The 27101-nt window shown below is 47.2% G+C and overlaps 1 protein-coding gene across 4 annotated transcripts; it reads left to right on the plus strand.

The window, feature by feature from the left end:
- The first annotated feature begins 566 nt into the window (after nucleotides 1–566).
- Nucleotides 567–26699, plus strand: MTMR4 (myotubularin related protein 4). 4 transcript variants are annotated; one of them, XM_045488221.1, is made up of 19 exons: nucleotides 567–690; nucleotides 1877–1915; nucleotides 5632–5721; nucleotides 6080–6196; nucleotides 6735–6817; nucleotides 8828–8988; nucleotides 9100–9196; nucleotides 9365–9478; nucleotides 10311–10507; nucleotides 10756–10884; nucleotides 11313–11424; nucleotides 11916–12111; nucleotides 12343–12528; nucleotides 12605–12775; nucleotides 12927–13081; nucleotides 19438–20836; nucleotides 23520–23630; nucleotides 23866–23954; nucleotides 24401–26699. In XM_045488221.1, exons 2-19 carry the CDS (start codon nucleotides 1913–1915, stop codon nucleotides 24576–24578), a joined length of 3588 nt encoding a protein of 1195 aa, XP_045344177.1. In that variant the 5' UTR covers nucleotides 567–690; nucleotides 1877–1912; the 3' UTR covers nucleotides 24579–26699. The 4 variants fall into 4 exon arrangements, with proteins under 4 accessions (XP_045344177.1, XP_045344178.1, XP_045344176.1 ...); XM_045488222.1 differs by lacking the exon at nucleotides 567–690 and adding an exon at nucleotides 1493–1510; XM_045488220.1 differs by lacking the exons at nucleotides 567–690; nucleotides 1877–1915 and adding an exon at nucleotides 2807–4200.
- The last annotated feature ends 402 nt before the right edge of the window (nucleotides 26700–27101 follow it).

Here is a 27101-nt window from a genome sequence, read left to right on the forward strand (position 1 = left end):
TTCACCGATGCAAAGTGAGGAAACCCTTTCGCCTCCAGTCGAAGAAGACCGAGGCAGAGCCTCGAGCCTAGGCCTGCCTCCTCCCTTAGCCCGCGGGGTCTTTTCTCCCTTTCTGGGTTTGGGACGCGATGACCGCAGCGAAACCAAAACTGAAATGGATAAACTGAGGTGCCACTGGGGATCTACTTGAGAACTACACCCAAAGCACGGTCGTTGCCGGAAGTGGCTGTAGGGCCACTACCAGGCCCCGCCTCCAATTGCGCTACCAGTAGGCGACAGCCACCCCCCACTTCCGGCCCCTGGAGCCTAAGCCAGCAGCCCCCCTTTTACTGCTCTCCCATTGGCTGCCGCAGGGACGCGCTGTGATTTCTCATTGGTCGAGCCTCCTCTCCGGGGCCGCACCTCCTCCTCCCAGGTACTGTCTTGTCTTCCGACACCCGATAGGCTAAAGGCTGGGAGGGCGTCTGCCCTACTTGACCAATGAGCGGAGTGAAGAGTGAGGGCGGCGGCTGCGTGGTGGGGGCAGGGCGGGACTTGGTGTGGCTATTGGCCAGGGCGCGCACAGACCGGAGATACGATTGGTTGGGGTAAGAGGCACCGTGGTGGGGTCGAAGCTGCGCGGCCTCAGCAGCTGGGGGAGACGGAAGTGGTGAGAGCGCGGCCTCGGAGGGTCGGGCGGACGCCGCCTGGGTGAGTCACCGTGCCCCGTGCACTGCCAGTCTGGGAACCGCAACGACTGCGTCTTGCCCCGCCCCGCCCCAGCCCCTCCGCTTTTCATGAGCCCCGCCCTCTGTCATTCGGGGCCCCGCCTCCGAATCTTTAGGCTCCGCCCCTAGAACCTGGACACCTGGGCTCCTCTGCCAGCCTGACCCGCCCCCCCCTCTCCCCCCTCGCCCCGGGGCCAGATCCCCTTGGTCTGGGAGCCCTGAGCATCGCAGATCTGGTCCTTGTCCTTCCCTTCCTCCCTCCCTCCGTTTCCCTGAGGCTGCGTGCCAGTGGGCGGTGAGGCAGCACCTCTGGCTTGCCGCTTGCTGGCTCCCCCGTGAGGAAGGGTGGGCTGTGATCAGGGAGGCGGGCAACACCACAGATGGAGGCTTTTATCCCCACAGACTTGCGCAGGGCACTGCTGGACTGCTTCTGAGCTCGGATAGCAGGCATGAAGGAAAGTGTCAGTAAAACCGGGGCCTGGCTCCCTAAGTGGGCCAAGGAGGCCCATCCTGAATTTCTGTTGCTTAGGCCCATTTGACAGGTACTGACTCGGAGGCCTTGAACTGGCCTGATTCTGTCCCTGTTGTGTGTGGCCTCCCACAATCCTGCACCCCACTTGGTGTCAAGTACACTCAGCAGGACCTATCCAACGCCGCTGCCTTCTGCTCACAGGTTGTGGTCCCCTCCCTCTTGTCCTCTGCTCTGGACTCTGCCCCCAGTAAACAGGTCAGGTGGGTGCTACTCCCAGACTTAGAGGCTGGCAGAGCATTCCTGTGGATTCATATCCCTACCAAGGCCTGAAGTAAGTCTTGGTTGTGCAGCCTCTCGTTTCAGAGTTGGAAGTTCTTTTGCTCTCCCAAAAAGAATAGGGTTTGGAGTGTTCTCCTTCGGGTCTCAGAATCAGGACTCTTGAATTTTGCTGAATAATCTTGGATGACACTCATTCCTGCTCCAGAACTTTGTAACTGACTTCATGCCCTGCAGAATCACTTGTTGCTTTTCTCCCCATGTAGCTCGCATTGCCTCTGTCTGGCATGGGGACTTGTGGAGAGGCTGGATTCTCTGTGAGATTCTCTGTTAGAGGTCCGGAGTAGGTGTGTGGCATTTGCTGATTCTAAGGTAATATTAATGGTGCTCTTGAATCCTATGTATCTCTGTCTTCTTACAGTAAGAAGCAGGCAGCCAGGACCCTCACCACAGTAGAATGGTGAGTACTCTCCCTTTCCTCAGATCATTGTGTTTTCTGTAATCCTGTCTTTCTCCATGAAGCTGCCCTGCCCCTCCTGGACCTTGAGCTCCAGGCTACTCTGTTCAGCTCCTAAACGGGTTCATCTGCGCTGGAAATAAATTAGGGTTTCTGTAGATTGCAAAACATCAGCCAGTATATGGCCCTGGGACAGGGAGCCTGTAGAAGTCTTTTTTTTTTGCACATGCTATGCCATGCGTTCCCTATACTACCTACCACTGGCACTCTTAGCCTTTTATAATGGCCCTTCTCTTGCTTTTCTTGGGTCCCTGGTGGAAGCTCTCTGTTCTCTTTGTTCTGGCCTGAAAAACCAGGCCTCCTTTATCTCAAGATTCTTGTACTTCCTAGTGGGCCCCTTGGATATTGTGGGTCCTGTATCAGGAGTGACTCCACCAAAACACTGGGGCTTCTCCAGCTCTAAGGTGCTGCTGTCTGTTAAGCTACTGCAGCCAATAGCTGACTGGATATACAGCAGGACAGCAGCCTCAAGATGCCCAGAATATCACTGGGCTGTGCTGGGGATGGGTTAGGGAGGGGGTTGTAATGATCCTGTATACTCTTCCACTGACTGTAAATGCCCTTGTCTCACTTCAAGTTCAGGGAACCCCTTACTTTATCCCTGAGAACTAGAAGAGGAAGCAGTGAGATGAGAAGAGAGTGGAGAATTGTAGGCCCTGGCCCATACCAGGCCCTTGCTCTTTTCAGTTCCTTTAGGTATCTTCTGTACTTAGGGACATGTTAGGGAATTCAGCTGGTGAGAGGACTCTCTCCTTCCCTCCCTAGGCATGTGGGTATGTGGTGTGTGCGGTACTGTTCTGGTATCTTCTTAGAAAGCTTGCTGGTCTTGGTCCCCACCAACTGATAGCCCCTTTCCTTTTTCTTTTCTGTAATACCCTGAATAGACTGTTGGCTTCAGGGTTAGCCTAGTTTAATTTTGGATCCTAGCACCACCACTTAAATAGCTTAGGTAAATGGCATACTTTCTTTTTAAGCCTGATGTCTCACCAGTAAAACAGGATAAGGCTTAATTCTTGGGGAGCTGAAAGGTTTTAGTGAGATAATATTTGGAACATGTATGGCTTATAGTAGATGCTTAATGCAATGTCAGGTTTTCTCCTATTCCTCCCTTGCCCTCAAATCCAAACCAAAGCCCTGGTTTCTGAAAGTAGCCAGGCACAGGAAAGTGTGGGATTCTCACCAGCTCCTTCTGTGACTCCTGGTGGCACTTTGAGCCTTTCACTGCTCCCTATTCCTTGGCCCTCTACCCAACTCCCTCCATACTCTCGGGTTTCAAGTTTTATTCTGCATGCTTCTGTGGTCTGTAGTTCCAGTCTTCTCTTTCCCAGCCTAAAAAATTCTTTTCCAAGAAAGACTTTCTTACCCAGATGTCAGAGGATGTGAAACAAGGGAGATGTGGAGCTTAAAGAGTAGGGTTGGGCAGGGGTCTTAGAATAAAACACTTAGAGAACTTCCCTTTCAGGAGTGTGGAGTGACTAACTGGCATAGATCAGTGTACGTTCTAAGGGGCAAAAAAAGGGAACGGGATTTAGTGACGTTAGGGGATGGGAGGACACTGATGGACAGGGGTATGGTGGGTGGTGGTTTGGGAGGGAAAGGAAGAAGCCTTGGAACTGGAAAGGTCACTGGGTGGAGGTAGGCGAGCTCCATTTTGAGAATTCAGAACAGGCTTTGAGGGAACTCAAGGTGGGGAGAGCATGGGGATGGAGTGGGAAAAGGGGGGTGTGGGGTGGCTCACCTGGGAATATGGGAAATGAAAAGGTGTAGGAGGTCTTGCCTTACCTTTTCACGGTATCTGGGGGCAGTCCCGCACCCCAGACTTCAAAAGCCCCTAGACTTCCCCAGAGGACGCCCTCGCACGCTGCGGAGGGGCTCCGAGGAGGGAGGAGCCTTGGAACTGTGGGCGGGGCCGCAAGGTTCCGCCCCATCCCTCCTCTCGCGGCCTGGGTCTCTCCCCTCTCTTATGCGCTCGTGCGGGAGGGCGGAGCCGGGCTCGCTCCATTGTGGAGAGTAGGGGAGAGGCGCGCGGGAGTCCGCGGAGGCCCTGCTACCAGCGCGCTCGCCTCCTGGCCGCCGCGGCTGCCCCTGGCAGGCACCGCAGCCGGGATGCGGCGGGCGCCCGGCACTGGCGGGCAGCGCAGCGGCTCCGGGGACATGTGCGCTGGCCCAGACCGCCCGCGACCATGAGCCTGACCGCCCGCGTCTCCTGCTCTATGCTCAGCTGCTTCGTAAGTGTTGGCCTCGCCTGCGGGGGCCCAGGGGTCCTAATGCATGCTGCACCCCCAGCCCCGCCCAGGGCCAACCCTTGAGATTCCGGATTTTCGCCCATCCCCCTTCCCTAGGCCCCTGGCAGGGGAGCGGGGCGGGGGGGGGTGCGGGGGGGGGGCGGCGGGTGGTTCCCTTTTCTTTCTTGGACTTGCTTTCATCTTCGGGTGCCGGGGGATGTGGAAGGACGGGATGGAAATTCTTTGACCCATCTTGGCCCCGGAGCCACTGCCCTTGACTGCAGATCTCCAGGCCCCGCCCTGCAGGGGTACATCCCTTTACCTCCACCTCTCCATCTTGGTCCCACCCGCTGCATCCTTGCATGGGGATGTGGGATGTGGCTGGGATGTTAGGGGGGCAGGTCGGGGAGCACAGAATGTCTGAGCTGTTCCCCTGGCTCCAGTCCCCTCCCCCTTCTACCACTCCAACCCTCACCTGACACGCCAGTCTTTTCTCCTTGACTGTCCCCCAGACAGCCTCTCTTCTCCATCTTCCCTGCCTCTGCAGGGCTCTGTACCTCTGCATCATTCCCAGTCCTCCCCCACCCCCTTTGGCTTAATGCTCCTTCCCAGCTTCCCCCATCTGTCCTCTCAGATGTTCCCACCCTTCCCCTCTCACCGCCCCCCTCCCCCATCCCTCGTGGGTGGCTGCCAGGCTTCCTCTCTCTCTGCCCTGGCCTTCCTTGGGTCTCCCGGTTTCTCCCAGGTGCGTGGATCCCCTCTTCACCCCTCCCTGGTGGTTGGTAGAGGAGTTACTTCTGCTTGCTGTGGTTATTCCTTAGGAATTCCCCTCTGATCAGGGGGCAGGGCAGGTTGCTTGGCAGGTGGTGGGGGCTCTTTAGCAGTGTGGTCCTAACTGGAAGATAAGCTCAGCTCCAAAAGACATCCTCCTTTTGAAAGCAACCATGAAGGCCCTCTAGAGGCTTGGGACTGAATCCCCCAACCCACTCCTCTTTGTCTCCTTCACCCACCAGATTGACAGGTCGTGGTCTTAGGTGCCTGTTTTCCCTCTCATCTCTAAAACCAGCAACCACACCTGGTTCCTTTTTCTCAGGGCAGCACTTCCCATTCTCACTTCTGTCTTACCCTCACATTAGTCTTTTTCTTAGTTTTCTCTCTTCTTCCGTTTGGGAAATTTTGGTTCTTTTTGGTTCTGCTGCTTTTTGAGGAGTGCAGATTCCCAGGTCCTCTTTGGACCTTACTCTTCCCTTAGGCTTAATAGGCTTGAGTACCCCCCTGTCCCAACCAAGCCAGGCCTCTTTTATCTCCTCTGGTGACCAGAACCTTTATAAGTGTGTATGGGGTGTATCCCGGTTTGTTGAGGGGAGGGGAGCAGAATGAGACCTAATGGGCCAAATGGAGCCTGGTGACTTAGGGCTGAGGCCTTCCCCACAGGGTGAGGAAGGGCCCCCCAGCCTGGAGTACATCCAAGCCAAGGATCTGTTTCCCCCCAAGGAACTAGTGAAAGAGGAGGAGAATCTGCAGGTAAGGAGGAGTTGGGGGCCCAGGGTGGGTTGAACTCTCTGCCCAATTAAAAACACCTTTTTTTTCCCTCCCTTCAAAAAATATCTCCAAGGGAATCTAGTTCTGGGCTTTGGCTTCCTGTTTCCAGGTCTCTGGAGGGAGGGGAATCTGTCTACATGTGCATTGTAGGGCCTTTGGCCCCAGGGAGGGAAAGGCAGCTTTCCTGTACAGCTGTTGCCTGGTGCTGTTACCGTGGAGAGGACTCTTGTGTTCTGCCTTGGCCCAGCTTTTCCAGAGGGAATCCCACAGATCAGGGTTTGGGGAGGGGAATGGAGGGGTGACTCACTTCTGGACTGAGGGTTCCTCTGCCCTTCAACAGGTGCCCTTTACAGTGCTGCAGGGTGAGGGAGTGGAGTTCCTGGGCCGGGCAGCTGATGCCCTCATTGCCATCTCCAACTACCGACTGCATATCAAGTTTAAAGATTCTGTCATCAACGTGAGTTCCTGTCTTGTTCTCCCACAACCACGGTAGAATCCCTGTCTGGTTCAAGGTGGGATTGTTCCAATGCTCTACTTGATCGTGTCTCCAAACAGTTGGGGTTCCCTTCTTTTTCTCACCAACCTTTTATTTTCCTGCCTCATTCTCCTAGCTATAGGTCTGTCTTTCTGCCTGTCTCTTATTCTTCCATCCCCTCTTCTCTCTTTCCTTTTACTCTGTTCCTGGCCCTTCTAAGGGGTGCAGTGGCATTGTTGGAAGAGTGCCACTTACCAACCGTGTGCCTTGGTCAAGTCACCCTACTCAGGTCAATTTCTTCCCTAATAGTTTGTTGTGAAAACACTTGGCTTGCAGGGTTCTTGTGATTATTAATTAAGGCCCTGTATGTAGAGGACCCGGCACAGTTCCTAGGCACTTAACTGGCCCTCAGTAAATGTGGGTTTCCTTCCTAGTATTGATATATCAGCATCTGGGCTGGGGTGGGCATGAGAAGGGGTGAGAGTGGGGATCTGAGCTTTCGTTTGCCCTTCCTCTGAAGGTTCCCCTCCGGATGATTGACAGTGTAGAGAGCCGTGATATGTTCCAGTTGCACATTGCCTGCAAGGACTCCAAAGTGGTGAGGTGAGAACAACGGGGCTGCATGCAGGTCCTCTGGCCCTAGTCTTGCCCAGGCCTCTCTGATGCAGGGTTTCTCTGCAGCAAGAAAGGAAAAATCCTGCCTCACTTTCCCCATTTGGAAGAAAAGGTAGAAGCCCTGTCTAGGTTGGGAGGTCAGTTTACTGACCCACAGTATCTTGACCTGGAAAAATGGGGATAATGCATAGCTCATGGCGTTGTCATAAGGATTAAATAGGATAATGTATGAGAAAGCACCTAGGGTTAGCATACAGCACTTACTTTATTGTTGGTTCGTTTATTAATTCACTTAACATACATTTATTGAGTACTGTCCTCTATGGCAGACTGTTCTTTTTTTTTTTTTTTAAACGTTTATTTTTGAGACAGAGACAGAACATGAATGGGGAGGGTCAGAGAGAGAGAGAGACACAGAATCTGAAACAGGTTCCAGGCTCCGAGCTGTCAGCACAGAGCCCAATGCGGGGCCTGAACTCACGGACCACAAGATCATGACCTGATCCGAAGTTGGATGCTTAACTCACTGAGCCACCCAGGTGCCCCTATGGCAGACTGTTCTAAGCACTGGAGATACAGCAGGAACAAAGAGACAAAATTTCCTACCCTCATGGAGCTTATATTCCATTGGGGAGATAGCCAGCAGTAAATAATGAGTAAAATATGTTAAATGATGGTAAATGAAAGGTGAAAAATAAAGCAGGTAAAAGGGATATGGAGTGCTATGGAGGTGAAGGTTGTAGCTTTAAACAATGTGATCACAGAAGGTTGCATTGCAAAGGTGACATTTGAGTCAAGACCTAAAGAGAGTGACCATGTGGATATTTGAGTGAAGAGGGTGCCAGAGAGAGAGAGAGAGCAGCGAGTGCAAAGGCCCTGAGGTGGGTATGTACCTAGCATATTGGAAGAAGAGCAAGGAAGCTAGTGTATAGCTGGAGTGGAGTGCATGTGGGTGAGGGTGGTGGAATGTAAGATCTGAGAGGTAAGGGGGGGTGTCAGGCTGTCATAATGACTGGCTTTTACTTTGAGGTAAATGAGAAACCACTGCAGGGTTTTGAGCAAAGGAGAGATGTGATCTGATTAAATGTTTTATAGAATTGCTTTGACCGCTAGATGGAAGTGAGTTGGGGGCAAAAGCAAGGGCAGAAGCCGAGGGATTAGTTAAGCTATTGCAGTTAGCCAAGTGACAGAGCATGATGGCCTTGCTAGTGTGGTGGTGGTCAAACTGGTGAGGAATGGTCAGATTTTTGAAGGTAGAGATGACAGAATTTGCTCTCAGATTGGATATGAGAGAAAGAGGAATCTGGAATGACTCCACGGATTATTGAAAGAATGCTCAGTTTAGAGGCTGTCATGTGCTCAGGTCTGTAGGGATTCAGAAAGAGAATCCACAGTGGCCTTGCCTTCAGGGAGGTTGAGGTCTAGTTGCTGAAGGAAGATTTAACAGTGGCAGTATGCTATGGAAAAACATACTGTTTAATACTCTAAGCATATTAAGAATAAAAGAGGAAGGGGTCTTAAAATGAGCTGGGAAGGCTTCAAAAAAGAGTTGTGACCAGAACTATCTTCAAAGTGTCAGTAGGATGTGGCTTGGCCAAGACAAGGTATAATCAAGCAGAAATAAAGAAACAAGGAGACAGGAATGATGTGAACAGGACTTCCTGCCTGAAGCAGGAGTCATGGGAGATAACGTGGAATAGCAGACATTCAGGGACATGTGGTAGCATTTAGATTTGATATGAGAAATGAAATGGTAGGGCCCCCCACTAGAAGGTACAAGTATGTCTCAAGGACTAGAGTTCTTGGGAAGAGAATTGTCAAAAAGATAAATTCTCTTGGGTATTCACCAGTATCCCTGGTTCTCCTCAGGATCCCCATGCCTTACCTCCTGCTTTAAAGCCTCCTCTCCCCACAGCCTTCTTGTGGCCTTGTTTTTGACCCTTATGGCCCCAGTGCACACCTGCCTCTTATCTTACTCTGTGGCTTCTTGCCTGGCAGGTGCCACTTCTCCACTTTCAAGCAGTGCCAAGAGTGGCTGTCACGGCTAAGCCGGGCCACGGCGAGACCTGCCAAGCCTGAAGACCTCTTTGCCTTTGCCTACCATGCCTGGTGCCTGGGGCTGACTGAGGAGGACCAGCATACTCACCTATGTCAGCCAGGTAAGGCCAGGCTGTTTTCTTTGGGAGATTTCCTGTCTCTTGGTTCTTACCCTCCTCCACCCCTGGCCATGGTTCTGTTGGATGCTGACAGGCGTGGGGGCTGTGTTGCAGGAGAGCACATAAGATGTCGCCAGGAGGCTGAGCTCGCGAGGATGGGCTTTGATTTGCAGAACGTCTGGAGAGTCTCCCACATCAACAGCAACTACAAGTGAGAGGGCAGGGGCGGGGGAACCAAAATACCAATCTAGACTTAGACCTTGCTGGGCACAGTCCCTGGTTCTGTGAGGGGAGGACTCCTGACTCACAAAGCCATCCCTGGATCTTGTCATCACATGTCTTAGATCAAGCTTGGTGATCCCATCTGTTCTCTTCGCAGATTGTGCCCCAGTTACCCCCAGAAGCTGCTGGTTCCTGTGTGGATCACAGACAAAGAGCTGGAGAACGTGGCTTCCTTCCGCTCCTGGAAGCGGATCCCGGTGGTTGTGTATAGGTGAGGCGGTAGGGGACAGGAAGTAGAGAGGATACTTTTTATGCAATAAGGAAAGAGTCAAAACTGGAGATTTGTCCTAGTTGACCGGGAATTGACACCCTGCAGGGAATGAAATAATTTCAAATCAAAAACTGCCTCAGTTTTTTTCTCCTAAAGATGAGGCTTTTGGAGAGTACATTCACTTTACTCTTTTTTGGAGGTGTGTGTGTGTGTGTGTGTTTGTGTGTGTAAAATGTTGCATTAGAACAAGAGTTGGCAAACTGTCACCTGTGAACCAAATCTAGCCTGCAGCCTGTTTTATGTACAGCCCAGAACTACGAATGATTTTTATATTTTTAAAAAGTTATTTAAAAAAAAACAAAAACCAAGAAAACCAGAAAGGAGAATGTGTGACAGAGACTGGCTATGACGTGTGAAGCTGCACATTTATTGTTTGTTTCTGTCTGAAAAAGCTTGCGGGTTCCCTGCAGTAGAACATTATAGCTAACATAGAGTGAGGCATATAGTAGCGAGGAGGTTTGGAGTTGTTCTGCTCTGGGCTCAGGCTTACTCTCCTGCTGGTGTCTGTACCTGGAGCAGGTGCTGTGCAGATTCAAGAAGTCAAGGTCACCCTGGCAACATAGAGCCTATTTGAGAAATGTGTATGACAGCACTTTCTAAACTATAAAGCCCTCTAGATATGTCAAGGGCTCTTGGTGTTTATTATCATGGCCTGGGTGAACTGGTAGCCCCTGTTGGCTCTGGAGATCTTAGTTCTTGGGGCCTTGGTAGTAGGCCTGGGGGGTGGGAGCTGCAACTGGCAAGGGCATGATGGCTTCTTCCATTTTGTCAGACACCTACGCAATGGGGCTGCAATTGCCCGCTGCAGCCAGCCTGAGATCAGCTGGTGGGGCTGGCGCAATGCTGATGATGAGTATCTGGTCACGTCCATCGCTAAAGCTTGTGCTCTGGACCCGGGGACAAGGGCCACTGGGGGCTCCCTCAGCACTGGGAATAGTGATGCCAGCGAGGCATGTGACACTGACTTCGGTAAGGTGTGGGTGGTGCTGACGCCCTGGGGAGCAGGTCCCCTCCTTGGTCTCATTGGCTTTCAGGGAGTCCCCAGTGAGAGGATGGGAAGAAGATGACAACACACAGGGTGCCAGGGTCCCTGCCCTTTGGGAAGCTGTGGGGTGGCAGGGGACTATAGTTGTATGTTCTCCTCTGAAAGGGAGTGTCCCAGGGTAGGGTGAGGCTGGGCTGGCTGACCCAGGGTCTGCTCCCTGCCACATGTTTAGATTCTTCCTTGACTGCATGCTCTGGAGTGGAGAGCACAGCGGCCCCCCAGAAACTGCTGATCCTGGATGCTAGATCCTACACGGCGGCTGTGGCCAACCGGGCCAAGGGTGGAGGCTGTGAGTGTGAAGGTACTGCTGTTACCCCAGTGTCTGCAGTCAGTCTGTGCTCTGGGTGGCTTTGGTGAGGAGGGACCTGGGGGCAGCTCGTGCAGTGGAAAGAGCCAAACACTTGGCTTGGAATCGGGACTCTGCCACTTAACTAGCTATGACTAAATTGCTTAATCTAAGTTTTCTTTTCTTATCTGTCAAATGGGGATGATAATAACAATTATTGGCTAGAGAAGCTACTATATATTGAGAGTTTACCATGTATTGCCATTGCTAGTAGTAATAGGACTATCATTTGTCATTAACATCATTATTACTACTGTTAGTATATGGCTCCTGAGCATCCGGACATAAGTGGTCTGCACTGCCAAGGAAGCCTGGCCCACTTGTCCTGGACGCCTGTTTTCAGGACATGCTCTTATGCTCCACTCTCCTCTGTATGTCTACAGAATACTATCCCAACTGTGAGGTCGTGTTCATGGGAATGGCCAATATCCATGCCATCCGGAACAGCTTCCAGTACCTTCGGGCTGTGTGTAGCCAGATGCCTGATCCCAGCAAGTAGGTGGTCCCTGCCCCAGTTCCATCCTCTCTTGTCTTGTCCTTCACCCAGTTCTAGTTCTTAGGAGGTGAGAGAGGGAACTGGGGAGTATAGAGGTATGGGAGACCTGAGAGCCTGGGTGCAGTGGGCCAGTTAGTTCCAAGATCACTTTTTCTGCTTTTTAGCCAACACTTTGGAACAGCCACAGGACACTGGGCTCCCTTTGTTTGGATCCTCTCCTACTTAAAGAACACAGAGAACTGGGGAAAGAATGGCTAAATGTGCGTGTGATGCTTCCCGTTCTCCCTCGGTCCCTAGTCTCTTGTCTACCTCAGGTCTTGTCTTCCTTCCTTTCCTGCCAGATACCTCCTGGCAGAAAGGCCACAGACTGGACCGCTTGGCTTCAGCCCTCCCTAGGGACTTCATTAGTTGTGGCTGGCCATGGGTGGTGGAAGAGACCGTTGGATCCTCAGCGCCCTTGGTGACAGACTTGATTTCTGCTCTTGCGTAGCTGGTTGTCGGCACTGGAGAGCACCAAATGGCTACAGCACTTGTCGGTGATGCTAAAGGCAGCCGTGCTTGTGGCTAATACTGTAGACCGGGAAGGCCGGCCTGTGTTGGTGCACTGCTCAGATGGCTGGGACCGGACACCGCAGATTGTAGCCCTGGCCAAAATACTACTGGACCCATATTATAGGACGTTGGAGGTATTGAGTGGGGTTGGGTGGGAAAGAACAGAGGGAAAGGGGGGCGGAGAAGGCGTTGGGTCCTCTGGATCTGTCTTGGGGATCTTTCAGTGGAGGCCATGGGTGGCTTTGAGTCGTAGGATTGGTTCTGCTCTTCTCTGAAGCTGCCAGCTCCTTGCTTCGGGCATCCCCTGGGGAGTAGCATACCAGCCTTTCCAGAAAGGCCCTATACTTGGACTCTCTTTTTTGCAGGGCTTCCAAGTTTTAGTAGAGTCTGACTGGCTGGATTTTGGGCACAAGTTTGGAGATCGCTGTGGCCACCAGGAGAATGCAGAGGACCAAAATGAGCAATGCCCTGTGTTCCTCCAGTGGCTTGATTCCGTTCATCAGCTGCTCAAGCAGTTCCCCTGCCTGTTTGAGTTTAATGAAGCATTCCTGGTAAGTTAAAGCCTGTGGCCAGGGTCAGGGAGAAGGTGGCCGAGGCTCCCCATTGCAAGCTGTCTTGGCCCTCTAGGTAAAGCTGGTGCAGCACACATACTCCTGCCTCTACGGCACGTTCCTGGCCAACAACCCTTGGGAGCGAGAGAAGCGCAACATCTATAAGCGGACCTGCTCTGTGTGGGCTCTCCTGCGAGCTGGCAATAAGAACTTCCATAACTTCCTCTACACACCTGGCTCAGACATGGTAAGTCCAAACCCTTATCCTGTCAGTGCTTCTTCGAGACCTATAAAGAGAACAGGCTGAGTCAGTGGGGAGAACGTAGAGCCAAAAGCTTGGGGAAGGAAGAGGGACCCGGAACAGCTCACAAAACACTAGTATGGTGCTGCTTCCCTAGGTCCTGCATCCTGTGTGTCACGTACGGGCCCTACACCTCTGGACAGCTGTTTATTTGCCAGCGTCGTCTCCATGTACACTTGGGGAAGAGACCATGGATCTTTACCTTTCCCCGGTGGCTCAGAGCCAGGAGTTTTCTGGCCGTTCTCTGGACAGGTAAGAAGATCCTTTCTTGCTCTCTTCTCTCCCCACCAGGAAGGCAATACTGCTTTGTGTCTAGCCTAACGTTCTCCTTCTTTTATGAGATATTTAAAAGCAACTTCTTGATATAGTTGAAGAAGAAACTTGGCCCAGGACTTGGAGCTAGCATGGAGTGTACTCTGTGTGTCTTCAAGGTCCTCTCCTAAGATAAGATTGGTTTTCCTGGAGCTGCTCTCACCCTTTGTGACATAGCCAAGCAGAGGACAGGAGAACAGAACAGAAAGGACTGTTTCAGGAAGGTTTGTGGGAATGGGCTTGATTTATGTTCACTGATAGAAGGCATTGATTGGGGCACTTCCAGAAGCATCTGATTCTCAGGGAAGTGTGTTTCCAGAAGAGGGATGGCCTTCATGTTCTCCCACAGGAAAAGGCCAGAATTTAAAGTTTTTATCTTTTTGATTTATTTTGAGAGAGAGAAAGAGGAGGAAAAAAAAAAAAAAAAAAAAAAGCGTGAGCTGGGGAGGGGCAGAGAGAAGACAGAGAGAGAGGAGAGAGAGCATCCCAAGCAGGCTCCTTGCCATCAGTGCAGAGCCTAATGCAGGGCTCGATCCCTTCAATTGTGAGATCATGACCTGAGCCAAAAATCAAGAGTTGGATGCTCACCAGGTGAGCCACCTGGCCAAAAAGGCCAGAAGTTAAAGGGAGACATAAAAATTAAAGTTTATCTTCTGGCTGAATATTTGGGGGAAGTACAGTCAATGTTGTTTACGTTATAAGAGTAACACAAGTTCCTATTTTAGAAAAAGTTGAACGATGTAAAAGTAGAAAATGAAAGTCCTCCCTCCCTGATCCTTGTCCCCACAGGCTGGTAACACTTTGCGTGTCTTTCCTTATGTTTATGTTTACATACATGTATCCACGCTCTCATATAGAAACGTTTTTAAAATACAAAAACAGGGGCACCTGGGTGGCTTATTTGGTTGAGCGGCCAGCTTCAGCTCAGGTCAGCTCAGGTCATGATCTTGAGGTTTGTGAGTTCGAGTGGGCTCGCTGCTGTTAGCACGGAGCCTGCTTTGGATCCTACTTTGGATCCTCTGTCCCTCCCTCCCTCTCTCTCTCTCTATCTCTCTCTCTCTCTCTGTCCCTGTCCCTCTGCCGCTCGTGCTGTGTTCCAAAAGTAAATAAACCTTAACAAAATAAAATACAAAAACGGAACCATATTTGCATACTGATCTGCAAAATGTTTTGCCCGCTTTGTATTAGGCTGTCACCCCTGTAAAGCACATGTAAAGCTGCTGTTTTTTTGCTTTAGCGGCTGCATATGTTAGTCTAAAATTAGAGTGTAGCATTATTTATATAACCAGTTTCCAACTGGTGATCATTCAGGTGATTTTTTTTTTTTAACCATTACTGGGAGTGCTTTAAATAACATCCTTAACTATGTGTAAGTTTTTTAAAACAGTTGTCAAATACACATAATAATTATCATCTGAACCATTTTTTTAAAATAATTTTTTTAAGTTTATTTATTTTGAGAGAGAGACAGCATGAGCCAGGGAGGGACAGAGAGAGTGGGAGAGAGAGAGAAAGAATCCAAGTAGGCTCCATGCTGTCAGCACAGAGTCCGATGTGGGGCTCAAACTCACAAAACTGCGAGATCACGACCTGAGCTGAAACGAAGATTTGGTTGCTTAACCAACTGAGCCACCCAGGTGCCCCATCAACTGAACCATTTTTAGGTGTACAATTAAGTAGTATCACCTTATATGTGTATCTTGGCATTTGTGCTAGTGTTTTTGCCAGATAAATTTCTAAGCAATGAAAATGCTGGTTCAAAGGATATGTATGATCTTTGTTTCTTGGTGGAAGATTTTTATTTTTTATTTATTTGTTTATTTATTAAAGTTTATTTATTTATTTATTTAGAGAGAGCACATATGTGAGCAGGGGAGGGGCAGACAGACAGAGGGAGAGAGAGAATCTCAAGCAGGCTCTGTGCTGTCACCATGGAGCCCAATGTGGGGCTTGATCTTACAAAATGTGAGATCATGACCTGAGCCAAAATCAAGAGTCTGACACTTAACTGATTGAGCCACCCAGGCACCCCTTGTGGAAGACTTTTAAAGCTAAAATATAGCTTAAATTACTGGTTGAATATTATAAAGGAAAACAAAAAAAAACACGCCCCTATAAATTACTGGTTTTAGGGTCTTGAGTCCATGGTCAGCTGCCCAGGGATAGGCTTCAAGAATTCTGTGATTTTCCTCTTTCCCCAAACTATGCAGAATTTGAGTATACTCAAATTTATAAGTTTACTTTGCCAGGGAGAGGGCTCAGAACTTTTTATCAAATTCTCAGTAAGTTCTGTGACTTGTGTAAAAATCACTGTCTTAAATTAATATCTAATTTTTCAATTCAATAAGTGTTTTTTTTTTAAACCTACTAGTTGTCCAATACTAGGTTTATGGGCCAAAGAAATACAAGATATTGATTCTACCTAAGATATTCTTTAAAAGCTGTAATAAGATAGACATAGGAGAACTACTACTAGAGAACATTTCTAAGTCAGCATCCAAGCAAGTAAGAATGTGTATAGTTCAAAGCTATTAGAGAAATGAGAAGTCAGAAAGGGGTCATTTGGTGACTGTTTACTCAGAGAAGTTTTAATGGAAGACCAAGCAGGAAACCTTGGCTTTTTTGTCTAGCATCTGGTGCAGGGCCTGGCACATAATAGGTGCTTTAGTAAATGCTTAAATGAACAAACAGATGAATGGAATACCTGGTAATAAGTAGTGGAGAGGGGTCCAAAGGAATTGGATACATGAGAGTTAGTTGTTTTGTTTAAAAAAAAATTTTTTTTTAATGTTTGTTTATTTTTGAGAGAAAGAGAGACAACGTGAGCAGGGGAGGGGCAGAGAGAGACACACACAGAATCTGAAGCAGGCGCCAGTCTCTGAGCTGTCAACACAGATCCTGACATGGGGCTCAAACCCATGAACTATGAGATCATGATCTGGGTCAAAGTTGATGTTTAACCAACTGAGCCACCCATGCACCTCTACATGAGAGATAGTTCAAAGAAAAAAAGAGGAACCTCTTTGGAACTGGCAGGGGTTAGGAAGGGGCCATTCTGAGGAATAGAAAGAAAGAAATATGGGTTAGTTCATTGAGGGCTTTAAACATTTCCCTGAGGAGTTTGAGTCAGTTGTCAATAGGAAGTCATTGTAGGAAGTCATTGTGACCTGGTGACCATGGGATTTTTGGAGAATGAATCACTGAGCTGGGTAGTTGGAGACACAGAGAACAGCCAACACTATTGTAATTCAGATATGAGGGGAAGAGTCCTTGGAAAAGGAAAGGATTAAAATCCCTGAAGAGGAGTCATTAGCAGATTATGGAGTGACTGAGTGTGGGAGTGTGGAAGTGAAGAGGACTTGTCAAAGGTCATGACTCTCCGAGCCTAGAAACTAGATGGATATTACTACTAACCTAAAGACATTGGGAAGTTGAGAAGACGAGTTAGTTCGGGGAAGAGGAGATACAGGCAGGTTGGGATTGAAATATTAGCAAAGAGAAGGTGTGCTATAGGAGTTCAAGATGGAGAGTTGGATTTGGAGGACTAAGTAGCATGCAAATTAAAAAAAAAAAAAATGCTTTCTTTAACAGCTGGCCTGACTTGGTTCTACCTTTCTCTAGACCAAAAATATCCTGCCCTCTTTTCTCTTTTTCCATTAAAGTACAAGACATTCTGCTATACCCAGCTCAAATCCTACCTTCTCTACGTAGCTTTCTTTGACCACCCTCGTTGGATGAGTTGTCTCTGTTCTAAACTCCTCAGGCATTATTGTCTCTACCAGCATTATTGATTAAACCTTCTGTGTAGGTAGTAATTGGCTGTTGAGGATTTCATACTGTTGATACTGTTGAATTTGGGTCAAGAATACATGGGAGGTCTTCATACTCTTCTACTTCTTTTGTATGTTTGAAAGTTTCCATGATAAAAAAGTAAAACAAAATAAAGGGGGGGGGAACCAAAGTTAGCTGTGGTACTTTTTAAAAATACAGATGCCTGGGTCTCACTCTTGGCCATTCTCATTCATAGGTCTTTGATGGGTCTGGTTGTCTATATATCTAGAAGATCTATAGGAGCTCCTAATGTGCACCAAATATTGAATCTCACTTGTGTTTTTCATTCAGTTGGTACCTAGCTGTGAACACTTGATGTTAGATTTTCAGCTCACTACTCATTTCTCAAATTGTTTGATTGGCCAACGTTGGGAATTCAAATAAGAAACAGTGCTACCCTCAAGGCACTTTTATAGCAGGAGAGAAACAAGTAAATAGTAAGTGCAGTAATGTAGGAAGTACTGAGCGATGTGCTTTGAAGTAGATTGTTTTGTTTAATCTTCACCACGGTTTTAAGAGATAGATACTGTTACCTTTCTCTGATAGATGAGGGAATGGAGGCTTAGAGAAAGAAGTTAAGGTCACATAGTTAAAAAATTGCCAAGCTAGGATTTGAGCCGAAGCTATGGGACTCCAGAGACTGTGTAATCATAACCATTGCCATTGCCTTCCTGGAATTTCATACCATACACATACACAAAAGCAAAATTGATCACAAAAGTAAAATCACACATAAAAATACTTAAAAAACATAATAAGGTGTTTTTTAAACCTGGGTGGCACAGTCGGTTGAGTGACTTTTTTTTTTTTTAATTTTTTAAATGTTTTTTATTATTTTTGAGAGAGAGAGAGACAGAGCATGAGCGGGGGAGGGGCAGAGAGAGAGGGAGACACAGGATCTGAAACAGGCTCCAGCACAGAGCCTGAGGTGGGGCTCAAACTCAGGAACCATGAGATCATGACCCGAGCCAAAGTCGGCACTTAACTGACTGAGCCACCCAGGTGCTGCCTCCCTCCCCCACATAAAAAAAATTTTTTTTTTTTAATGTGAGCGTCTGACTCTTGGTTTTGGTCCAGGTCATATCTCATAGTACACATGATTGAGCCCTGGGTCAGGCTCTGTGCTGACAGCTTGGAGCCTGGTTGGGGTTTTTCTCTTCTCCCTCTGCCCCTCCCCCCACTTGTACATGTGCACGTGCTCTCTGTCTCTCTCTCTCAAAATAAACACTTAAAAAAAACCTAAAAAACCCCCATAAGTTTCAAAAACCAAACACTTAAAAAATCAGCTATATTTTAACTCCATCTTTGACGGATTTTTCTGTGTGGGCTGGACTGACTGAGGCATCTGAAAATAGGAGTCCAATGAAGTCTCCACTGTTTCCTGGCAAATTTCCCTGAAGTTTTCATTGCTCAAAGGACTTTTGAAATGTTTTAAGAATCAGACATTCTTTTTTTTTTTTTTTTTTTTTTTTTTTAATTTTTTTTTTCAACGTTTATTTATTTTTGGGACAGAGAGAGACAGAGCATGAACGGGGGAGGGGCAGAGAGAGAGGGAGACACAGAATCGGAAACAGGCTCCAGGCTCTGAGCCATCAGCCCAGAGCCCGACGCGGGGCTCGAACTCACGGACCGCGAGATCGTGACCTGGCTGAAGTCGGACGCTTAACCGACTGCGCCACCCAGGCGCCCCAGAATCAGACTTTCTTGAAAATGTCTGTTACCCGTTTGGTGTGCACGAATGCTTCTAGAACTCTTGAGTGCTTTATGCTAGGGGAATTTTCCATGGTGACTTAGGACTCTGAGGCATGCACTGCTGCTAAGGGGTTGTAAAAGGCTGTGCTGGTTACTACTGTGATGGAAAGATCATTTCTAACAGGGAAGGCAGTAAAAATGAGAAGTTGTGAGTGTAGTCTTAGTAAGTTTGCTCTTGGCTGCCTATAGTTTGAATCCTCTTAGCATCTTTATAAGGTATAATTTATGATGATCATTTTACAGAGGATGATAGTACATGTCTAAAAGGTTAAATAACTTTCTTGTAGTCATATGGCTAATCATTGTCAGAACCAGTATTGTCTAGCTCCAAAACTGTCTTGCTTCCATCTTACCGAGTGTGATAGAGGTAGTTGGACATTAGATTTAAGGCTCAGGTATAGTCCTGGCTAGCATAGTCGATTTAGATGGCATCAACATAGAAAGCATTGCAACCATGGGAGTGGTCAAGATCGCCCAGGGAGATTGTGTAGAGTGAGGACTGATAAAACTTGGGGGCAGATGCTCAGTTCTGGAGGACAGAGTTCATGTCCTTCACTTTTTGCAGAGTAGACTTGTTGCAGTGAACATTGGTTGTTTGTAATCTTAAATGTTGTATCTTGGGAACTCTGGCTTTGATGTTGCTTTGATGGCCTGATTCTGCATATTAGAGGTAGCTCCCATTTACTGACCTGGAGGTGTGTTTGTCTTTCCAGATTACCTAAAACCAGATCTATGGATGATCTGCTTTCTGCCTGTGACACAAGCAGCCCCCTGACTCGCACATCCAGTGACCCTAACCTGAATAACCACTGTCAGGAGGCCAGAGTAGGCCTGGAGCCCCGGCACAGCAATCCTGAGGGCTCAGAGACCTTTGTGGAATCTGTGGTAGGAGGTCCTCAGCAGACCGTAGGAGAAATGGGTCTTCCTTCCCCTCTGCCCAGCAGCCAGAAAGACTACTTGAGCAAGAAACCTTTCAAGAGTCAGAGAAGCTGTTCTCCAAGTTACAAACTGTTTAGTACTGCAGTGCCCCAGGAAATGAAGAGCAACATCTCTGATCCTGAGATCCAAGTCCTGGAAGAGACTGAAGCAGCAGCTCCAGACCCTCCTGCCCACAATGAGATGAATAGGACTTTAGATGGCACAGAGGAGCCACCTGAACATTGTCCTGAGAAAGAAGCTGTCAGCACACTCTCCGAAGTTGTTTCCAACAAATGGAATGGAGTTTGTGATTTTCCTGAGTCTTCCCAGGACTCCCTTTCAGGTGCCCCCCAACAGGCCCTGCTAGATTCCGTGCTAGGTGCGCCCTCTGGATGTGCTGCAGATCACAGTCTGGGTACCCTTTGCGACCCACTGAGTGCTACCAGCCAAACTCCTTCGGAGCCAAGCACTGACTTCCTCAGCCAAGATCTCCCAGGGTCTGTGGCAAGGAGTTCCCACCAGGAACAGCCCAGCTCTGTGCCAGATCTGATTCATAGGGAGGAATACGCTGGCAAAAGAGGGAATAATAGGAATGGGCAGTTATTGGAAAATCCTCGCTTTGGGAAAGTGCCATTGGAATGGGCCCGAAAGCCAATTTCTCAGAGCCAGATCAGTGAGTTTTCCTTTTTAGGATCCAACTGGGATAGCTTCCAAGGGATGGTGACTTCATTCCCAAGTGGGGAGACCACCCCTCGGCGGCTGCTTTCCTATGGCTGTTGCAGCAAAAGGTCAAGCAACAAGCAGGTGCGGGCAATAGGGCCCTGCTTTGGGGGCCAGTGGGCTCAGAGAGAAGGGGTGAAATCACCGGTCTGTTCTAGTCATTCCAATGGACACTGTACTGGTCCAGGGGGAAAAAACAACCGAATGTGGTTGTCCGGTCACCCAAAGCAGGTCTCCAGCACAAAGCCTGTTCCACTGAGCTGCCCTTCTCCAGTGCCTCCTCTCTACCTGGATGATGATGGACTGCCCTTTCCCACGGATGTGATTCAGCATAGATTACGGCAAATCGAAGCAGGGTACAAGCAAGAGGTAGAGCAGCTACGCCGACAGGTGCGTGAGCTTCAGATGAGGTTGGATATCCGTCACTGCTGTGCCCCTCCAGCAGAGCCCCCCATGGACTATGAGGATGATTTTGTAAGTATTCACCACTGCTATCCATCCATTCATTTATTCTTTCCATCCAGCCTTCCATGCATTCAACATTTATTCATTGGGTACTTGCTGTGTGCCACTGTGTTAGGTGGCTGGTCTGTAGGATGAAGGACATAGTCCCTGCTCTCAAGGAGCTCACAGTCTATAGGAGAGAGAAGCAGACAACTAGAATGATTTTTTTAAATGTTATCCTGGAAGGAAGCATCAGGTGTTGGGGGCTCAGGCTTTCCTGAGAAGATAATACTTGAGGTGAGTGCTGAAGAACTTGTCATATTTGGCTAGGTGGACCATGAAAAGGAAATACCATTCTCAAAAGCATGGAGGCAATAAGTATTCTGATGGGATGACTCGAACAAAGGGATGGGGGTATGTGTGTGTGTGTGCACGTGTGCATGTGTGAGACATGCATATACAGGTGTGCTGGGGCCATGAGGGAGTTGGGTAGTGAGGTGGGAGCTGATATTGGAGAAGTAGACAGGGATTGGAAAGGTCAGCTCGAGATCCCTTCTTGTGTGGATTCTACCCTCAAGGCAGCACGATTTTGGCCACTGAGAATCATGATCAGATCTGTATTTTTTTTTTTCAATGTTTATTTTTGAGAGAGAGAGAGTGTGTGTGTGAGCAGGGGAGGGGCAGAGAGAGAGGGAGACAGAGGATCCGAAGTGGGCTCTGTGCTGACAGGAGACAGCCTGACATGGGGCTCAAACTCACAAACCGTGAGATCATGACCTGAACTGAAGACGGACACTTAACTGACTGAGCCACCCAAGTACCCCAGATTTGTATTTTTTAAAATATTTTTTTTTTTTTTTTTAAATTTTTTTTTTCAACGTTTATTTATTTTTGGGACAGAGAGAGACAGAGCACGAACGGGGGAGGGGCAGAGAGAGAGAGGGAGACACAGAATCGGAAACAGGCTCCAGGCTCTGAGCCATCAGCCCAGAGCCCGACGCGGGGCTCGAACTCATGGACCGCGAGATCGTGACCTGGCTGAAGTCGGACGCTTAACCGACTGCGCCACCCAGGCGCCCCTTTTAAAATATTTTTTAAAGCTTATTTATTTATTTTGAGAGAGTACCCACGTGGGGGAGGGACAGAGAGGGAGGGAGAGAGAGAGAATCTGAAGCAGGGTCTCCATGCTGTCAGTGCAGACCCTGATGCAGGACTCAAACTCATGAACTGTGAAATCCTGACCTGAGCCAAAAACCAAGACTTGGATGCTCAACTGACTGAGCTACCCAGGCACCCCATCAGATTTGTATTTTAAGAATACTACTCTAGCAATGGTGTGTCAAGTGGATGAGGCACTTGAAATGCAGGTTGGGAGGCTGGTTAAGATGTTTTGGAATAATCCAGGGGTGCCTGGGTGGCTCAGCTTGTTAAGCTTCCCACTTCAGCTCAGGTCATGATCTCACGGTTTGTGGCTTCAAGCCCAATGTCAGGTTCCGTGCTGACAACTCAAACCTGAGCCTGCTTCAGATCCTGTGTCTCTTGTCTGTCTCTGCCCCTCCCCCATTCACCCTCTGTCTCTGTCTCTCTCAAAAATAAACATTTAAAAAAAAAAAAGATGTTTTGGAATAATCAAAGTGAGAGATATGAAGACTATCTAAGCTTTGCTGTGTTGGGAGCCTTCAGATTTGGGTCCACAATTCTTAAGAAGCTTCTAGGAATCAGTTTCTTGGTCACAGTATCATGTCATCAACACGGACACTTCCCTTCCTTCTGTTAACACATTCCCGCTTGCCTGCTGCCCACTTACTGGGATGGGATGGCCAGGGCTAACAACTGCCTAATATTCGGAGTGTTGGTTTAGAACAGGAGTCAGCAAACTTTCTGGTAAAGGGCCATATTAAATACTTTAGACTTTGTGGGACATGTAGTCTCTGTCCCAGCTGCTTGTCTCTGCTGTCACAGCACACAAACAGCCATAGACAATACGTATAAAAATGAGTGTAGCTGTCTTCCAGTAAAACTTGATTTACAAAAACAGGCAGTGGGCTAGATTTGGCCTGTGGGCCATAGTTTGTGAATCTCTCATTTAGAATGTAATGAGAAATATGTCCGTGCTGTGATAAAGCATATTGGTTAAGAGCATAGGTCTGAATCCAAAATACATTTGACCCTTGAACAATGCAGGGGTTAGGGTGCTGAACCCTCATGTAGTCAAAAATCCACATACAACTTTTGAGTTCCCCAAAACTTAACTAGTAATAGCCTAAGAAGCCTGATAATACAGTAATTAACATATATTTTGTATGTTAGATGTATTGTATGCTGTGTTCTTACAATAAAGTAAGCTGGAGAAAAGAAAACGTTACTAAGAAAATCATAAGGAAGAGAAAATAATACATTCATAGGACTATACTATATTTATTGAAAAATCTCTGCATACAAGTGGACCTGCGCAATTCAAACCTGTGTTGTTCAAGGGTCAACTGTACAACGTTGAAAATTCAGGTTTACTACTTACTACCTTTTAATTTTCTCAGTGCTTAATTTCCTTATTTGTAAAATAAGGATGATGATAATAATATACATCATACGATTCTTGGGAGGAATTAAAGAAGTTCATGCATGTAATATTCTTAGAATAGTACCTAATGCATAGGAAACAGTACATGTTAGTGATGGTGAAGATGGTGTTGATGTCTTTGCCTTTCTTCAGACATGTTTGAAGGAGTCCGATGGCAGCGATATAGAAGATTTTGGCTCTGATCACAGTGAAGACTGCCTTTCAGAAGCAAGCTGGGAACCTGTTGATAAGAAAGAGACTGAGGTATGTCCAGGCAAATACATGCTTTTGTGAAGCACTGAATTCTCATATTTCTCAGAGATGAGTGACATGCTATAAACTGAACCTTCTCTTGGGCGAGTGTCTTCTTTTTAGGCAAGTAGAGGCTAACTATAAAGACAGACCTCATCATTTTCTCCTGGAATGCTTTCCTTGTTGCAATGTTGCTCTTCTACTTTGTTGACAAGGACCTGGAATTTTTCCTTGTGCCTTCTGTTAGGTGACTCGCTGGGTTCCAGACCATATGGCATCACATTGCTATAACTGTGACTGTGAGTTCTGGTTGGCCAAACGAAGACACCATTGCCGGTAAGATGTTTTATATGATTCTGTAAGGCTCAAAAAGGAGTGATTGATGTATGTGTATCTGAGCTAAATAGAGTTAATCTGAAAATGGAGATATCTTTATAGGGACTACTTTTGTTTTCTGCCAACTTTTCTCTTTATTTACTCATGTAAGGCCTTTTAGAGTATCCTTCATGGTTTTTTTTTTTTTTTTTTTTTTTTTTTAGTGTTTATTTTGAAAGAGCAAGAGAGAGCATATGCAAGCAGGGGAGGGACAGAGGGAGAGGAGAGAGAATCCCAAACAGGCTCTGCACTGTCAGCACAGAACCTGATGTGGGGCTTGAACTCATGAACCATGAGATCATGATCCGAGCTGAAACCAAGAGTTGGATGTTTAACTGACTGAGCCACTCAGGGGCCGTGAGGATCATTCATTTCTGATGAGCTCTTCCCTCTTTGTTCTTTGGCAGAAATTGTGGGAATGTATTTTGTGCTGGCTGCTGCCACCTGAAGCTGCCCATTCCTGATCAACAGCTCTATGACCCAGTTCTCGTCTGTAACTCCTGTTATGAACACATCCAAGTATCTCGTGCCAGGGAACTCATGAGCCAACATCTGAAGAAACCCATTGCTACAGCTTCCAGCTGAATGCCAGAGGAGATGACCTGTCCAATTTTAGCAGGTTTGAAGGGAGGATCTGCTTCAGGTGTAGTTTTGAAGGTTCCTTGGTGTGGCTCATGAAATAACAGAGCTCAAAGATACCGTCTTGAGAAATCCTCCATGGTACCATGAGACTGGAGCAGAGGAATTCCAATTTGGCAGGAGGTCTTCTATTGGTGAGACCCTCACCTTGGGGTAATGGTCCTGATCCAGACCCAGAGTCTGGAAGCTTAATGTTGAGCTGGTGACTCCAGCTTTTGTCCTAGGGGCCACAAGATGATGATTTCATAGATACCGCCTGGTGATACATGCCCCAAACAGCAATAGAAAGGCATAAGTATAACCAAACTCCAAGTGATAAACAGATCCATCTCTCCTCCACCTTGAAAAAAGCAGATTTTAGTATACAAGATAGGAATTCCTATCCTATTTGAAATGAACTATATCCTGTTCCTCTGTGCTCTGTGTCTGTGCATGAAGGCTCAGTCTTTAGAGGCACTCCCTCTAGTTGCAGTAGTTCTGTCTCTCTGTGGAGTTTGGTTTAAAGACTGGTTCAGCAAGTGGAGGTTTTGCTGTATTTTTCACTTGGCTTATCGGCCAACATCAGTGAATATTCAGTTTAGAGGGACAGTTCTAAGGAGTCAGACATTCTTGGGAGCAGAGGAAAGCTCTGCTGATGTTCAGTCCTGGAAAAAATCAGTTATTTTGAGCTGCGAAGGCAGTCGTCTCTGTTACTCAGTGGCAGCTCTTGAGGTATGCACTGTGAAGAATGAGAAGGGAAAAGCAGAAATGATCCTTGTCAAATATTTGCTGATCGTGCCCTGCCCTTTGCGCCTGACTTTTCCTAGTTGTCCTGGTGCTAACACAGGAGTTACACCTTGATCCTCTCCTGGCATGAAAATGAAACAATGGATTTTTGTTGTTGTTCCATTGCCCACTTCCCTCATGTTGTCTTTCCCTTGGCTGCTGCCTCCTCTGGGTCACACTGCTTCTTATCCTGAACACTTGACACCTTGAGGGTAGAATTTAGCATTTGGTTTTTACCTCCTAGAATATGCTGTTTGGTATGTGAGGGTTTCAGTACAAATGCTGCTGTCTATTTCTGTGCACTTAACAATGGAACCCAAACAGAAGAGAATAAAGCCTTGATACCAAAATTGGGAGAGAAAATGTGTCCATTTGGACCAAACATTGTTTTTTTTTGTTGTTGTTGTTGTTGTTGTTGTTTTGTTTCATCTTAATATGTACCAGTGGCACTTAACCAAAAGATACAGTGATATAGCCATGTACTGTGGTTGGGACAGATATAGTCTCCTTGATCTATAATGAAACCACTAGTATTTCCTTTATACATTTTCCTTAATCCATTGGTGTATAAAAGGTGAATTACACTTAGGCTTATCCTGTTTTAAAACTATGGTAGCTGTCTGTCTAACTGCTACTTTCATGTTACTTCCTAGAAAAAAATTTTTCATTTGAAAATAACTAGGATCTGCATTTAGAACAAGAATTGTTATTTGTCCTGACCTTTTCTTTAGTCCTACAGAGAAGCATCTGTGCTTTTATACTTGTCATGGATGTAACCTAAAAAGTTTTGGCGTATTTAGGTCAGCCTAGCAGAACTTTTTTTTTTTTTTTTTTTTGTCATTTAAATGGAGTTGAATAATGGAGATTTGTGTCTGGGAAATTCCTGAGATCATTGAAAAAGTAACAAACTATTCCTTGTCTCTGATACGTAAAATTCTAAGCATTTTCTCAATCATTAAAATTTACTGCCAGTTGCGAGTGGCTTTTTAATTAACTTTCATTGCACTTCACTCTGCCCATTTCCAGGGGGAGTAAGATTGGTGGTAACATTTGAGGAGACTGTATCTGTCTACTTCGTGTGGCTGTTTTGAGGGACTGTCCCATCAGTGAACATACTGCATGGCCTTGGAGAGAGACTCTGGGCTCTCAGCTCAGATGTATTCATCAAATACTCCTTTCAGAGCTCTTGTGGGTGTAAGTGACATGATGTGGCCAAAAATCCAAACTGTGCAGTTGCGTTGTGACAAACATGCAATGTGCTGTAAAAACTCAATACAATTTAAATAAAATCTCTATATTAGTGCTGCTTTGTTGGGTCTTTTTATTCATTTTAATTTCTAAGTAAACTTAATACTCATTTTTTCTTTGACCATGAGAAAGGACTAAAACATTATACTCCTTCCTCCCAACCATTTCCATTTTTAAAGTTTTTAAAATTTATTTATTTATTTTCAAAGTGAGGAGGGGGAAGGGCAGAGAGAGAGAGAAGGAGGGAGAGAATTCCCATCAGGCTCCACGCTGTTGGTGCAGAGCTGGAAGGTGGGGGTGAGGGGGGAGGGAGATGAGTGCTGGATTTCATGAAACATGAGATCATGACCTGAGCAGAAATCAACAGATAGAGGCTTAACCCACTGAGCCACACAGGTGTCCCAATTTCCATTTTTAAATGGACCTTTCTTTTCTTTTTTTATAATTTTTCTTCAA

Source organism: Leopardus geoffroyi, chromosome E1 (genome assembly GCF_018350155.1).
Source record: "Leopardus geoffroyi isolate Oge1 chromosome E1, O.geoffroyi_Oge1_pat1.0, whole genome shotgun sequence".
NCBI lineage: Eukaryota > Metazoa > Chordata > Mammalia > Carnivora > Felidae > Leopardus > Leopardus geoffroyi.

Bases quoted from the DNA above. Each gene is read 5' to 3' on its own strand.
- MTMR4 (XM_045488220.1), top strand. From the start codon at position 4,156: ATGAGCCTGACCGCCCGCGTCTCCTGCTCTATGCTCAGCTGCTTC. The intron at 12,776-12,926 runs GTAAGTCCAAAC...CTGCTTCCCTAG, and splicing joins ACACACCTGGCTCAGACATG to GTCCTGCATCCTGTGTGTCA. The intron at 20,837-23,519 runs GTAAGTATTCAC...GCCTTTCTTCAG, and splicing joins TGGACTATGAGGATGATTTT to ACATGTTTGAAGGAGTCCGA.